The sequence below is a fragment of the Ziziphus jujuba genome, chromosome 7 (genome assembly GCF_031755915.1).
Source record: "Ziziphus jujuba cultivar Dongzao chromosome 7, ASM3175591v1".
Classification (NCBI taxonomy): Eukaryota; Viridiplantae; Streptophyta; class Magnoliopsida; order Rosales; family Rhamnaceae; genus Ziziphus; species Ziziphus jujuba.
This window is the reverse complement of record NC_083385.1, coordinates 6,238,132-6,255,346: the sequence shown is the minus strand read 5'-3', so window position 1 is coordinate 6,255,346 and position 17,215 is coordinate 6,238,132. Positions and strand designations below refer to the sequence as shown.

Here is a 17,215-nt window from a genome sequence, read left to right as displayed (position 1 = left end):
CTTGATAATGTTTGAAAATCAGCTCCCATATTTTGTTTTCAAGGAACTATTTGACTTTATCTACCCAGAGGATGAAAACAAGACAGAGAGTAAAAATAATCATCATCTATCAGGGCTAACTGGGGAAAGTAAATGCAGCGATTTCTTTAAGAACATTTCCTATGAATTCTTCCTCGATTATTACAGGTTTGGAAAACCTCTCGCCAAGAGAACATACATGCAAATGACACAATCCATGAACGAATTCCGCTTTGCTGATCTCATCAAGGATTTAAAAGACAGTGAAATTAAGATCCCATTCAAGAGAATCAAACATTTCACTGATTTGGTTAGAAAGTTTATGCTTCTGAGTGATCACTTTCCAGAGAAGGATGATGCCATTTTCTGTCTCTGTACTGCAACACAACTGAGTAGGGCAAGGGTGAAGTTTGTGAGATGCAAAGAGAATAGAGTTATAGCTGACATTAATAAAAAAAACAGAGCCTTATCCCATGTTTGAGGGTGTATATCGGAATTATTTGAAATTGGAAATCCCTGAACTGAAGGTACAAGGCAACACCGAATGCATTATGAGAAATGTCATGGCTTTGGAGCAGTTTGTTTATCCGAATGGGCCTTTTATTTGCAATTAAGTTTTTCTACTGGATCAACTCATCAGCACAGCTGGTTAGGCAAGAAAATTGTTCGACAACTGGTTAGGCAGCAATGAGGCAATGGTTCGCATGGTTTGTTGAAGTGTGGCAATTTTGCCACTTGATGGTGCATGTCACCGGCTAGCATGCACACCTTGGTATCAAATCCTTTCCTTTTATGAGTTTATATTTTTTTGTATGTTTTTAATTTATGTAAGGTATATTTTGATAATGTTTTGTGCCTAAGTTATGTATGCAAAATTATAGGCAAAATTATGCACAAAAGAGTATGAATGTTATGCTTGAAATGCCTATGGTGCTGGATTCATAATTTCCAGCAACATAGTTCCACTATTTATCTTATATCTCAGGTTGCAAATGGAGTTTTGGGCTGAAATTTTGAGGTATGTCTACAGACATATATAGAAGACTCTGGTTCAAAGTTCAGGTCAAAATGACATGAAAAAGTCCATTTTCTATTCCAAACAGATTGCTGTATCTGATGGGCCCAGTATGCAGAGTATGGGCCAGTTTTGGAGCTGTTTGGCCCATGATCCGGTTCCAGAACTTTCCTAGCTCTTGGAACAATATTTATTGATGACCAAGGATGCTTCAAACCAAGTTTCATAAGCAGATACAAAGGGGAACTAAGTAGGTGAAGCTAGTTTGGTTGTTTACCCAAACTAGTTAAACAATAGGAACTTAGTTCAAACCATGTGCCACCTTTTACTATATTTGGAATAGACATGTTGCAGCTGGTTTTTGAATCTTTTGTGTATGAAAAGTTAGGTGTTGACCATTTTACTTTTTAAATTTCAAATATTTTACTCATTTTGTAAGCTCACATGCTTGGCATGTGTGAACTAGTTGTAATTTCAAGCTTATATTGCAAAATGAATGAAATGGCTATAGATCCAAGCCTCATTTTTCAAAAGCAACGTGGTCCCCTTCTTCTTATCTCTTCTTCAACACCTTAGAACACTCTAGGAACCCTAAAAACCAGAAAACACCATAACCAAAACCTAAAAACACAACTCACACACAACCATTCCCAAGAGCATTACCAAAAGCTTGCTTGTTGCTAACACTTCAAGCTAGCTTGCTCTTGGTCATAACCTTCTCACCCCAACATGGTTAACAAACTCTGTGACCAAATTGTGGTATCACGTTACTTCTACGCTGGTCTCTGCCAAAGACTTAACCAGTATTATGACAATCCTAGGACCTTTTTCAAGGCAACCCTCATGAGGGTTTGCTTCAAGGATCTTTTCACCATTAGTTCCACGATTATTGGGATTGTTTTCCTTGTATTCTCCCTTTTCTCTACCTATTCAACCATCAAAAGTCTCTTCTTCTAAGTTTCATATCAAGGACTGACGTATGTACGGACGTCAAATAATCCCCCCTGGATGAAAATGTAAATATAAATTAAATTAATTAGCTAGGTAAGAGATCGACTGTGGTTCCTTAATTTGTTTACTGTTCTAGTTATGACCGTTTCTGCTTCAACCCAAAATAAATAGATAACTAAAGCTGCAAAAATAATAATAATGATAATAATTAAAACACTACAGTGTTCTAAATTCTCAAGTTGATATTATAAGGTGTTCATAAAAAAAAAAAAAAGTTTAATATAAGGAGTGCAGTAGCGCTTTTTATTTATTTTTTTTTATTTTCAGATAAAGAGAAAACACTAGCATATGAAATTGAAAATAATTAAAAAGAAAAAAAATATATAATGACAATGATTTTTTTTTTTTTTTTTGGAGACACGGAAATAAAGATCTGAAACCATATGTTAAAATAAGTTCTTCCTAAAAAGAAAAAGGAAATAATTAAAAAGAAAAGAAAAACTTATAGAAAGAGGCCAAAAATAAAAATTAAGTTTCTTTCCAACGTGAAGTTCCCACTCTTGAGGTCATGAAGATTATTATCCGATGGTAATGAGATTGGAAAAATCCCATATTTGGATAAATGAAACGTCTTCTTTCATATCAAATTGGCATTATAAAGAACCTAATTTTTCGATGAAAGAAAAGAAATCTAATTTCAAGCAACATAGTTTGAGTAATAGCAGATACTGTCAATATTCCTCATGCGTGGTGTAGTTAACCTTGTTTACATGCCAATGAAGCAGATTAGATTCGTCTTCAAAAAAGCCAATACCGTACCCAAAGAGGCCCAATCTCAAAGTGCCCTAATCAAAACTGAGCTTGGACTTCTACAAAAACAAAAATGGACTTGTACCTTTAAAAACCTTGGCTTGGACTGTAATTCATATATATATATATATATATATAATAGTTTGACCAAATAGTCTAGCCTGATTGATAAGCGACAATGGGATACGCATTGCCTTAAATTTTTTATTTTTTATTTCTTTCCGGTGTTGATTTTATAAAGTGTTGACTTTTTTTTTTTTTTTGATAATACTAAAGTGTTAACACTTATTATAAGCCTTTTTTCTAAAACCATGAAATTGAAAACAATAGACTCAACTGTTCTCAGAAAGTGTTCATTTTTTATTTTATTTTATTTTTTTAGGGGCGGTGGGGTGGGGCTCGTTTCATCACCACCATTGGACCCAGAATTAATCCCCAAGTAATCATTACCAAATAAAAATAAGTGTTATTTTAAAATATCAGGCATTTTAAAATTCCATTTCTAGTCGGGTCATCTATTTATAAAATACTTGTTAATTCATCAGCCTTACTAGATAAAGCCCATATTGGAAAAGAACATATTTTAACATAAAATTAATTTTATGTATATGTGGCCAATATTAAGTTCTTAGATCATAATTTTACCTAAACCACTAGTTAATTGTGTCCTTACAATCAACCATATATTAAGAAAATGCAACCTTCTTAAATGACCTCTAATTCTCTGTAGCTCGGTTTGTTTCTCTGTTGAGTACCCCATCAAGTCGATTTGTAGCATCAAGGAGTAACCAATTTTTATCCATCGGTTTGCCTGTTAACTTTCTGCCATAATTAAATTTTCTTTTCTTTTCCAATTCAAGAATTTTGTTGCTTCCATCCATAGGTTGATATGCTAATTTGATTTTCTTCCCTTTGTTATTAGTTTTAATGTTTCAATATGGTTGAATGAAAAATGGTTTCAAAAGACCATTTATATTCGAAGCATTTAAGGTTCTTGGAGACTTTTTTTTGTTTCTTTCCTTTTTTCTTTTTTAACTTTTGTTTTTTTTTTTCTCACAAGAAACTTATATCTATATATATGGTTCATTATTTAAGCTTTTCAATAATTAAGCTGGTCATGTTTGGAATAGTAGTTTATAGGGAGTGGCTGGTTAATATATGACTGGATCCTTAGAATTGGTGATTAAGCTTCATAGGAAAAACCTTAAGCTATGAAGGAAGGCATAGTATATCAAAAAGTTTCTTACTAATTGATTACACTATATATGTTTCAATTTTTCTTACTAATTGATTTGTTGTTTGTTCTTCTGTAGTTCTAAAGAGGAAAAGGACATTGACAATTTGAAATATATGGGAATAAAGGAGGCCTGTGCTAATGAAAATCATCATATCATAATTGACATTCCAGAGGATTTGGAACCCAACCTCAATTCTTCATGTTGGATCCACAGAGTTCCAAGGAAGATCCGGCAGCTACAGGAAGAAGCCTATACTCCTCAGCTAATATCTGTAGGGCCTTTTCACTATGCAACCTGAAACTGAAATCCATGGAACACCACAAAACCAGGTGTCACGACCAATTCTGGAAACGGGATTTCTGTAAACACATTGAGGTGGATGATATCAAAGATTTCATGGAAGATGGGGATCGCCGGGAAGGCATTCGGCGTAGCTATGCAGGGACACTTGGGTTTGGGAATGATCCGGACCAGTTGTTACATGTGATTCTAAGAGATGCTTGCTTCATCTTTGAGCTCTTCTTGAGAAACTATGCAATCTCAAAGTATGATAAAGATTATATATTGAAAGCTCCATGGCTAAGGAAAGCTATAGAGCTGGACTTGATAATGCTGGAAAATCAGCTCCCTTTTTTTGTTTTCACTAAACTTTTCGACTTCATCCTCCTAAAAAAGCCACAAAATAGTAAAGAAGTGGACATGAATAATAGCCCTCCTTATCCATCCCAACTCCGCGAGGAAAGTGAAAGGCACAATTTCTTTCTAAAGATAACCTGTGCTTTCTTCATTGATTATTATAGTCATCGAAAGCTTCTGGATAAGGAAATGCAACACTTCAAGAGAATCAAACATTTCACCGATTTGGTCAGACAATTCCTGTGTCCAAATCAAACGTATCCCATTCATGCTGGCAATATGTGCTGTCTCTACACTGCAAAGCAACTAGATGGTTCAGGGGTGAACTTCGTGCCGCGTAAGGATCAACGCTTAGCCAACATAAAGATATAACAGGGTACACATAAGTGTATGCCTTGGAAATCTTTGAAACTGGAAGTCCCCGAATTCAAGGTAGAAGATGATACTGAATGCGTCATGAGAAACATTATGGCTTTAGAGCAGTGTGTTTATCCATTTGAGACTTATATCTGCAATTATGTTTCTTTTTTGGATCAACTAATCAACACAGCTGAAGATGTGGAATTGCTACTTAAGAAGAAAGTGGTTCATAACTTGCTTGGTAGCAACGATGCAGTAGCAGATTTGATTAACAAGCTTTGCGATCAGATTGTGGAAACAAGTTTCTGCTATGGTGGTATATGCCAAGGGCTTAATGAGCATTATGACAATTTTTGGAACGTTACCAAGGCAACTCTTAAGAGTGTTTACTTAAAGGATCTTTGGACAAGTAGTTCTAGTATTGTTGCACTCTTTGTACTTTTGTTCTCAGTTGTTTTAGTCATTGCAAGCATCAAGGATATATCTTCTAATTGACTAACAATCGCCAATTTAAAATCTTGAAATTTATTCACTGCATTTTCTTTTTATCGTGAACCAAACTGAGTAGGATAAATGAAGTAACATTTTTTTTTTTTGGTCCTATCAATAAAAAATAACATTGACACGCCTGACAAAAATTTCTACTACTCCTCAAGTATTAATAAGTGCCATATAGTGTCAAAATGGTATTAATAATTCTAGGTCACTATTCATATGCTATTAATTCATGGATGGTGGAATAGCTAGCAATAGTATGAATTATTGGTCTAACCCTTATCCTTTTGGAGTTCCGATATAAGGCTCTATCCACCACTTCCCTCATCTCATAGTGGTTGCAAGGACTTACCAGATTTATCCAACAATATCGATCAGTCGAATCACTTGTCTTTCCTGATTTGATTTCCTTTCTATTTTTGATCCTATTTCATTGGAATTGTGTGCATGACTTTCAAGTACTTTGATTTTGATTTCATGTTATATGCGGATGATACCCACTTAATAACAGATCAAGCGGAAGAAACAGGATACATGGCATCTTAATTAGATACTAACTAAAGAAAAGAAAATGAATACCTGAATCTTTAAACCAAATAGAATACAGAGTGCCTTATGAGAAATGTCATGGCTTTGGAGCAGTGTGTTTATCCATTTCAGTCTTATATCTCCGATTACATTTCGCTGTTGGATCATCTCATTAACACTGCTGAAGATGTGGAATTGCTGGTGGAGAAGAGAATTGCTGACAATTTGCTTGGCAGCAACGATGCAGTGGCAGATTTGGTTAACAAACTTTGCGACCAAATTGTGGAATCGGGTTTGTGCTATGGAACTATCTCCAAACAATTTAACGAGCACCATGACAATTTTGGAACGTCACCAAGGCAATCCTTAAGCGGGTTTACTTCAAGGATCTTTGGACTAGCAGTTCCAGTATTGTTGCATTTTTCGTGCTTTTATTCTCAGTTGTTTCTGTCATTGTAAGCACCAAGGATATGACCACATGGTAAAAATAAAAATTAAAAAATAAAAAATAAAAAAAGATTGGAAAAAAAAAATCTTGTTGCTGCATGAAAGAGATGTTCCTTTTAGTTATTTAAAAGGTTTACTTGGTGTTTTTGAAGATACCAATTCCAAAACAGCAACTTTGTTTTAGATTTCCATCTCCATTAAAATAAATAAATGAAGCTGTTTTTATCTAGAACCCATCACAAAGTGGAGCCTCGACGCCCACCCAATATTGTAGAACTGTCTGTTGAATTTAAATGGGAGTCCTCTATATACACACACAATAAAATCAACCACGTACACTCCGCCAAACATTAAAATTCCAAAAATGTCCAAATCTTTGAAACTTTGAAGTCTCTGAATTCAAGGTAGAAAACGGCACGGAATGCGTTATGAGAAACATTTTGGCGTTGGAACAATGTGTTTATCCATTTGAGACTTATACCTGCAATTACATTTCATTTTTTGATCAACTAATCTACACAGCTTAAGTTGCCGGTTGAGAAAATAGTTGTTCATAATGCTTCGAAGAGGCCGATTTAATCAACAAGCTTTGTGACCAGATTGTGGAAACAAGTTTCTGCTATGGTGGTATTTAAGAGCTTAATGACAGGGCCGTCTCAACAATTTTTGAGGCCCTGGGCCAAACAAAATATTTAGGATCATAATTAAATATTATTTTTTATAAAATTAATTTTTTTATGTAAAATCTATATATATATATATGTTTTTTTTTGCTTTTTAGTTGTAAAATTACTAATTAAATTTTTATATTTAAAATTTGATAATAAATATTTTTCAATTGATAAAATTATTAATTATTTAATTTTTTTTGAGATATAATCGAACATAAATAAGCTTTTGTTAATTTCAATCTTGAAAATTTTTTTTTATTGAAGCTGCACTAACAAAAAATAATAAATCTATACATAGGAAAAATAATTTAATTTTTTTTAAGTTTTAATTCTCAAAATAAATCTAATTAATTTATTTAAATTAAGATATAAAAAAAATATAAAAGCAAAAACTAAAGGGATATAAAGTCTACTTTTTTCCAAACAATTAGAACAATTAGTAAATAATTAAAGTTATGAATTCATAAAAAAAAAATTAAAATTAAAACTATTATGAGAATGAATAATACAAATCCATTAAAATAAATTGTTGCTTACAAGCTTATCTTTTATTTTAAAGTCATTTGCATTAAAATTGCAAATGATATAGGTTGAATACCAAAATTAAATAAATATAAAAAATGAGTGAATGATAAGGGATGAAAATAAATAAGTAAGATGAAAAAAAATGCATAAACAAATGAGAAAAAATGTATAAATGAAAAAACTATTTAACATATTTTTTTCTCTTTTTTTAATTATTAAAATATAATCAATTATAGAATATAAAATATTTAATTAAACTTAATTAATGTTATTTTTTAAAAATAAAAATAATTAAAAATGATTATTGTAATAAATAATCAATTAAAACTCACCTAAAAGCAAATAATCAATTAAAGATAATTTAATTTGTATTAAAATCAAAATTTTTATACTTTTAAAATAAAGTAATAATTATATTCTATTTAATATATGTATATATTATATATATGATTTTTTTTTTTTTTTTTCTGATGAGGGGCCCCAAGGAAATGGGGGCCTAGGCATGGCCTTAGTGGCCTATGCCCTAAGCCAGCCCTGCTTAATGAGCATTATGACAATTTTTTTGACATTACAAGGGCAACCTTAATAGTGTCTACTTTATGGATATTTGGACAGGTATTTATAGTATTGTTTTATATTTTTCTTCACAGTTAGTTTCAAGTAGATGTCTTCTAAATAACTAATAATTGCCAATTTAAAATCTTGAAATTTGTCCAACCGCATTTTCAATCATTAGTAACTATTCAAGCACAATAGTTTTATTCAGTTTCTTAATTAAAAAATCTTACAATAAAAATTTGTTTATCTGAAAAAAACAAAAAGTGTCTACTGATTAATTTAAAAAAGGAAGATATTTAGGAAACAACTAACTAGGATTATACAGTAAAATATTTTATACTTCATTTTTCGGTTCTTGCCTCTGATTTACACTGGGGGCTTCAGAAAATCCCATCCTCCGTATGCGTCAGAGTTTTGTCCGTTAATAATGATTTAATACGAATATTGCGAAATGTCACATCATAAATTATGTGCTCCTTTGCCCTTACATTCTGTACAAGAAGAGATGGTACCCATCTACTAGATCAGACATTATCAGTTTAACTTAGAAATTGAATATGCACTTTTTTTTTTTTTGGGATAAATATATTATATATAAAGAAAACTTAGAAATTGAATGAATGTGTCAACCCCGTATTAAGTAAACGTCTATTTTCTTAATCGGGGATTGAGAAACTGACCTTAGCAAGAGTCGGATGAACAACTATCATTCTTCTTCCTCCTAATCTCATGTGTTCAATGGCTCTGTCTAATCCTGCCCAAGTTTTTTACATTTTAAATTGCTTCTTTTTAACTGTTTATTTGTTTGTTTATTTATTTGGTGTCCAACATTTTTATTTTTTATTTTTTTGGGACAACAAATGTTGTTAATTTTAGAGGATAAGGGCCAAAAGATACTAAAAAGCTAACTTATAGTGAAAAAACATTAAATTAATTTGTAATGATGGTGGCGAAGCCCTCATCCACCGGTGGAGGCCCACCATCGAGGACTGGAGGGTCGACGGCGCAGGAGAACAAGATCCCAATGCAACAAGGGCGACCTGAATTAGCCCAGTCCTCACGGGTGGGAAGTGAGACCAGAGCTGCTGAGAAGAAGAAGAAGAATAAGAAGTTCTCGATTTAGCTTTCCAAACAAGAGATTGAAGACGATATCATCGAGATGACTGGGTCAAGGCCCACCACGAGGCCCAGGGAGAGAGCCAGGGCCGCGCAGAAACAGCTTGATGTACTTTTCTTTTCAATTCAATGGTTTTGATATATGTGAATTTTTTTTCTTTTTTTTAATAAAATATTGGGTTGATTTTTATTTATTTATTTATTTTTTATAGTTGGTTATAATTTGTTTTGTTTTGGGGTTCTGATAGTTTGGTTATTGATGTTGTCTTGATGGTTTGGAGAATGTTTTTCCAGCGCTTGTGGTTGTCTTCGATAACAACAGATGTGTAGAGTCCTTGATACTTCTATTAAGGTAGTTTAGTGATGATTTAGACGAGAGAAAATTTTTCTAATCAATTAGTTTTCATGGTTTGTTTTTATCTACAAACAATGAAAAATATGGGTTCTGCACATTTTTAATTGCGTTTTTTTTTTTTTTTTTTTTTTTGGATAACCGCTCGCAGGTTTTTTTTTGGCTTGTTTTCTAGTCTTTTCAAATGGCAAGTTGATGATTTTGATTATTCTTCATGCAAGGATAGATACGTTGTCTAAAATGTTGTTGGAACTTTGAAGGCCAATGACTGCTTTAAGCATTTTGGCATCAACAGGAGGTATAAAAAACCATAGAACTTCAAGATGAAAGGACAGTTAATTTATCACATATTACTGCCTTTGTCTATTGTGCAGAGCCTGGGGGAAATGTCGAACCTTTTATCTTTTTTAGCTGTTCCAAATAGTTATTAATGTTCTTACTAATAAGAAAAGAAGATAAAGAAGAAGTAGTGTAGCTGCAAATGCAAATAGTTTTATCAGTTATCTTTTGGACGAATAAAGATCTATAATAGCTTTAGTTTGTAATACTAGTGAATACATTGTCTTTCACATTGAATTGAATATGCTTTTGCTGCGCCTATTTTCCGATTTACAATAATTGCGGTTTCTTACCAAAAATTGATTCAGTTGTTAATTAAGCATAATTGAATTCATTTATAGTTTGCAAAAGGTTTAGAATAATTTAGTGCTCGGTATATGCAAAATATCTATGTTTTCATTTCTTTATATGCACATGGTCAAGCAGAAGTGGTAGGTCCGCTGATTGTTGATCTATTATATAAGCATGTAATACTTTAATCAGTTACGTACTTATTGTATTTTTCTTTCCCACCAGAAGAGTCCATGCGTAGCCTATCAATAGCATCATCCCCTTCACCAACACATCCTGTTCCCCTTCTTCTCTGTCTCCATCAAACTGTTAAAAAGGTAAAATAATAATTTGTAATTTCATGATGAAGTATTTGTAACAGGATGAGAGGATGACTTAAACAAGGAAGCATCATTGGCCTTATCCATTAAGCCATTTTGTTGACTAAGTGGAAAAGAGGACAAACTCAATTTGAACTCTACCATTTAGGAAAAGTCAAGTTCAATTTGAACTCTATCTTAGAAGAATTAAATTTCAATTTGAATTCCACCGCCTCTTCTCCTCTATATATATGCATATAGGCTTGTTGTAAAAATTGATCCCATTTTTATCCCATTTGGTAAAAAGAGAGAGCTTTAATTCTCATCCTCTCAATTGTATTGTCTCGGGTTCGCTATTTCTATTTTATTCAAGTCTCCAATTTTAAATATGTTTTTGCATATTATCCAACAAATTTAGTATCAGAGCCAGGTTTAACCCCTTTATAAAGAACCCATGGCAGCCAATAACCAATCAACCTTTAGTTATGCCCAAAATCTAACTCCCCTCTTTACCGGTGAGAGTTATGATTTTTGGTGCATCCAAATGAAAACTCTTTTTATCTCACAAGATTTGTGGAATATAATTGAAGAAGGTTATGATGAGCTTGCAGTCCCAAGCAATTGCAGTCGTGGACGGAAGCAACAAAGAAGGAGTACAAGCAAAACATCCAAAGAGATGCTCAAGCACTTCTTTCATTCAGCAAGGGGTAAGCAAAAGTATCTTCCCTTGAATATCAAATGTAACAAAATCTCAAGCTGCATGGGAAATTCTGAAACAACAATTTGGAGGAATCTCCATTAAAGTTCAAACTCTTTGGAGAGAATTTGATAATTTAGCAATGAAAGAAAATGAAAATATCCAAGAATTTTCTTCTAGAGTGTCTACGATTATTAACCAAATTAAAAGTTATGGCGATACTATTGCTGATAAAAAACTTGTAGAAAATATATTAAAATGTTTGCCAGCAAAATTTGAGCATATTGTTGTAGCTATAGAAGAGTCCAAAGATTTGAAAATATACTCTTTAGATTAATTATTTGGCTCTCTCAAAGCACATGAAAAAAGAATGAGCAGGTTTTCTAACCAACCTGTGGAGCAAGCATTCAAATCAAATTGCAACATCACAGAAAGGAATTCTGCAACCTCAACAAGCAACTCAACAAGAAGAGGAGGTTCCGTCAGTAGAGGACATGGTAATCAAGGCCGAGGTAGAGGAGGAAGAAAAAATTATGAGCAAAGAAATTTCCCGGGTAATTTTAAACCTTATTACATTATTTGCAAAAAACCTGGGCATGAGTCAAAAGATTGTTGTTTTAAATGCACAAAGTGCAAAATTTCTAATCATTCACAAAGAGATTGTTAGTATAAAGACATGCAAGAAAGAATTAACTATTTTGAAAAGGTTGAAGATAGTCAAGTATTTTATTCATGCATGTCTGTTAAACAAGAATCAAAACATACATGGTATTTGGATAGTGGATGCAGTAGTCATATGACAGGTGATCCACAACTCTTTGAGAAGATAGATAAAAAAAATTTATCTGAAGTAAAGCTTGGAGATGGAAAGTCACATGAAGTCAAAGGAAAATGAGTAATTGCAGTAAACTCAAAAGGAGGTAACGCTAAACTCATCCATGATGTGCTTTATGTTCCTGGCTTGACATCAAATCTCTTAAGTGTTGGCCAGTTACTTCGAAAGAATTATTCTGTAATTTTTGATGGAGATGAAAGCACAATAATCTATAAAAATAAAAATATCACAATGGCAAAAATAAAAATGAATCAAAATAATGTTTTTCCTCTTATTATGCCACATGATGAAAAACTAGCATTTCAAAGTCAAAAATTGGATGAGTCATATTTATGGCATCTATGAGATGGGCATTTAAATTATAATGGCCTAAAATTATTAAAAGACAAAAATATGGTTTTAAGCCTACCTCCTATTGCCCACATAGATAAAGTCTGTGAGGGATGCATATATGGAAAAATGCATAAATTGCCATTTCTCAAAAATACCTGGAGAGCAAAAGCATCATTAGAGTTGGTACATTCTGATATTTTGGACCAACTCAAACTCCATCTCTGAATGGAAGAAGGTATTTCCTTCTGTTTGTTGATGATTATACCTGAATGATGTGGATATTTTCTGAAAGAAAAGTCAGAAGCTTTTTCAGTATTCCAAGAATTCAAGGTGCTTATAGAAAAGCAATTCAGAAAGGCGCTGAAGACACTCCGAACAGATCGTAGTGGAGAATTCATGTCTAAACCATTTATGGAGTACTGCAAGAAAAATCGAGTTCAAAGACAGCTCATTTTTTGGCACACCCAGCAGCAAAATGGTGTAGTGGAGCGCAAAAATAGAACAATTGCATAAATGGCTAGAAGCATGCTAAAGGAGAAAGCCTTCCAAATGACTACTAGGCAGAAGCTGTCAACACTGCCGTCTACATCTTGAAAAGATCTCTAACAAAAGCTATCATGAACAAGACTCCATATGAAGCGTGGCACAAACAAAAGCCCCATGTACAACTTTTAAAAGTATTTGGGTGCATAGCTTATGCACATGTGTCCTTACAATACAGAGAAAAATTTGATGAAAAAGGAGAGAAATATATATTCCTTGGATACAGCAGTGAGTCAAAAGGTTACCGGCTATACAATCCAAAAACAACTAGGCTGATAATTTCTAGAGATGTTATCTTTGACAAATGAATAGCGTCGAATTGGGAAAGCACTCCCAAAAAAGGACCAAAAATATTTGAAAAAATTCCTACTCAAGATAAGTCAGATTCTCAACCAAGTCAAGACCCTGGTCCAAGCATAAGTCGGCAAGAATCTCCAAACCCAATCCAAAGAATGGATATATCTTCAAATGATGAATCACCGCCAAGAAAGGTATGCTCACCTATAGATATCTTTGAATCTACTAATATGGCATTTTTTGCATGTGAGCCTCAAAATTTTGAAGAAGCAATAAAAGAAGATATTTGGATTAAAGCACGGGATGAAGAAATTGCAACAATTGAAAAGAATGATACGTGGGAACTGGTCGATATACCTGATGGAAAAGATGTTATTGGACTCAAATGGATCTACAAAACCAAGTACAAAGAAGATGGAACAATTCAGAAGTACAGAGCACGGCTAGTTGCCAAAGGCTATTCGCAACAGCCAGGAATTGACTTCAATGAGACATTCACACCATTTGCTCGAATGGAAACTATTAGAATAGTTCTCTCATTAGCTGCTCAAATGGAGGTACCTATTTATCAACTGGATGTCAAATCCGCTTTCCTTAATGGAGAACTCAAAGAGGAAGTATACGTGGAACAACCTTTGTGTTACACCATTAAAAAAAAAGAAAACAAAGTTTTACGATTAAAAAAGGCACTATATGGACTAAAGTAGGCGCTATATGGACTAAAGCAAGCACCACGAGCTTGGAATAGCAAAATTGATTCATACTTCAGACAAAATAGATTTCAACGAAGTCCAAGTGAACCTTCTTTATATGTCAAAAAAGAAGGTACGCAAGATATTCTCATTGTCTGCTTGCATATCGATGATTTAATTTATACTGATACTAATCCAAAAATGGAGAAGAATTTAAAAGTGCAACGATGAAAGAATATGAGATGACAGATCTTGGCTCGATGAAATATTTTCTTGGCATCCAAGTTCAACAAGCAAAAGGAGAAATATTTATTTCTTAAGAAAAATATTTAAATGATCTTCTCAAACGGTTTCATATGGACAATTGTAAACCGGTATCTACACCAATGGCATTAAATGAAAAGTTGCATAAGGATGATGATGTAGAGAAAGTTGATGCAAAAAACTACAGAAGTTTAGTTGGATGCCTCATTTATCTAACAAATACCAGACCAGATATTGTCTTTGTTGTTAGTTATGTTTCTAGGTTCATGCATGAGCCAAGTAAAAATCACCATGCTGCAGCAAAGAGAATCCTTCGCTATCTACAGGGTACCAAAAAGCTTGGAATTAAGTATGCCAAAAAAGTAGATAACAATCTCATTGGATATACGGATAGTGCATGGGTACAAAACCAATTTCTTGGTCATCAAAGAAGCAAAAGACCATGGCATTATCTTCAGCAGAAGTAGAATATGTATATGCCACAGACGTAGTAAGTGAAGCAGTATGGCTCAAAAGAATTTTATCAGATATGCAACATGAAGAAACTGCTCCAACAATTATCAGATGCGATAATATGTCAGCAATAGCTATGACAAAAAGTCTAGTGTTCCACAGCAGGACAAAGCACATAGAAATTCGACATCACTTCATCAGATATTTGGTCAAAGAAGAAGAAGTTAAACTTGAGTTTGTCAACACATTTGAGCAATTGGCAGACATTTTTACAAAGCCAACAACAACAGAGAAGCTAAAAGACTTCAAGAGCTTTGCCAAAATTACAAATTAAGAGTGGGTGTTTGTAACAGCCCAGCCCAGACCACCCGCATGCAGATATTGTCCTCTTTGGGCCTGGGGAATCCTCTTACAACCCAGCCCTCAAAGGTTTAAAATGCGTCTACAAGGGAAAGGTATCCACACGCTTATAAGCCATACTTCGTTCCCCTTTCCAACTGATGTGGGACTTCATAATCCTCCCCCCTTGGGGCCCAGTGTCCTCGCTGGCACACCGACCCAGGTACTGGCTCTGATACCATTTGTAACAGCCCAGCCCAGACCACCCGCATGCAGATATTGTCCTCTTTAGGCCTGGAGAATCCTTTTACAACCCAGCCCTCAAGGGTTTAAAACACGTCTACAAGGGAAAGGTATCCACACGCTTATAAGCCATGCTTCGTTCTCCTTTCCAATCGATGTGGGACTTTACAGTGTGAAAAAAGTAAAATAATAATTTGTAATTTCATGGCAAAGTATTTGTAAAAGGATGAGAGGATAATTTAAGTAAGGAAGCATCATTGGCCTTATCCATTAAGCCACTTTTGTTAACTAAGTGGAAGAGAGGACAAATTTAATTTGAACTCTACCATTTAGAAGAAGTCAAGTTCAGTTTGAACTCTATCTTAGAAGAATTCAATTTCAATTTGAATTCCACCGCCTCTTCTCCTCTATATATATGCATATAGGCTTGTTGTAAAACTTGATCCTATTTTGTAGAAAGAGAGAGCTTTAATTCTCTTCCTCTCAATTGTATTGTCTCGAGTCCACTATTTATATTTCACCCAAGTCTCCAATTTTAAGTACGTTTTTGTATATTATCCAACATAAACTTCTTTCCTTTTCGCTCTCTCTCTCTCTCTATATATATATATATATACATCCCCATACAAATACACTAACAACCCCACCTTTTTTCCTTCTTTTTTTTTCTTGTTTAAACATGGCTAACTTTTCTTGATCTTTGTTCGCTCTCTATTTTCAGCTATTTAGCTATGTGGGTTTGTCTTTTGCCGAAGATATGTCCATTATAGACTACGATTGGAAACATGGAATGTCGGTTCCTTCTTCTTCCTCTAAAAGGACCTAGAAGGAGATGAGAGTTATGTATAAGTCATGGCTTGTTAAGCACGCCAAGGCTTACAATGCCTTGGGAGAGAAAGAGAAGCGTTTCGAGATCTTTAAGGATAATCTTAGGTTTATTGATGAGCATAATAAGGAGAATTAGAGTTATAAGGTCGGTTTGAATAGGTTCGTTGATCAGCTAGGATTAGGTGTAAAATGGTAATTCAAATGGTGAAAAACAAACAAATGCATGATAAATGCAGGATAAGTTTGTTTTCTGAAGAGATCCTGTCGTATAGCATACTTTTAAATAATGTTATAAATGATTTGGGAATAGTGTAGGAATAGATGAGGAATCCATTTCTTCTGGCGTTGGATATTTGGATATTTCATATTAGTCTTGAAGATTGCCAACATATTTCCAAATATTCAGTGATTGAAAATCTTTAGGATCTGTTAAAAAGTAAAATAATAATAATAATACTAATATAATTTGTAATTTGGCAAAGTCGGTTGAGGTGGTGTCTCCTTAATATTGAAGAAATGATGCCGACACCTATATTGCAATTAATGAAATGAAGTTAAGTTGTTTACTTAAAAGCATAGAAAATTGACATGTGTAAAAGATTGTGTAAAACATGGGCTTAGGCTTATTATATCTTTTGGGTAAATATGACGGTTGTAATCTCATTTCACTGCCTCTTGAAGCTTTATATATACACTAGTATCCAATCTGTTTCAATAGAATGAGAGAACTTTAATTAACATGCATGTACCTTTACTTTTAGCCTTTTCTCTTCCTCTCAATTAAATTTAAGCCTCGGCCCACTCTGTTAATGTAACACCCCGTTCCAAACTACATCGGAATTCTTGCACGTTGACCGACTTTGACCGTTGACCGAGTGGGTCAAAAATTTGACTTTTTGTTCCGGGTGAAATTTCTAGTTGACCGTGATACCGTAGCGAAGTACATGATGCCCTGAGTTCATAGACTAGTAGCACATCCGAATCGGAGTTACCGTTTAAAAGTTATGGGCAAAATAAGTCGAAATCCAAACTGTCCAAAGGT

The 17,215-nt window shown here is 33.8% G+C and overlaps 1 protein-coding gene and 1 long non-coding RNA gene across 2 annotated transcripts; both read left to right on the top strand.

Moving 5' to 3' along the window:
- The first annotated feature begins 4,341 nt into the window (after window positions 1–4,341).
- On the top strand, window positions 4,342–5,040 carry LOC125423956 (UPF0481 protein At3g47200-like). The gene has a single exon (XM_048479969.2). The coding sequence runs from the start codon at window positions 4,342–4,344 to the stop codon at window positions 5,038–5,040; it is 699 nt and encodes a 232-aa protein (XP_048335926.2).
- A 5,892-nt stretch (window positions 5,041–10,932) lies between these two features.
- LOC132804420 (uncharacterized) lies at window positions 10,933–16,802 on the top strand. The gene is made up of 2 exons (XR_009639555.1): window positions 10,933–11,900; window positions 12,127–16,802. It is a non-coding gene; the product is annotated as an uncharacterized LOC132804420 (long non-coding RNA).
- The last annotated feature ends 413 nt before the right edge of the window (window positions 16,803–17,215 follow it).

What these genes read in the sequence shown, in the direction of transcription:
- LOC125423956 (XM_048479969.2), top strand. Translation starts at nt 4,342, where the DNA reads ATGGAACACCACAAAACCAGGTGTCACGACCAATTCTGGAAACGGGAT.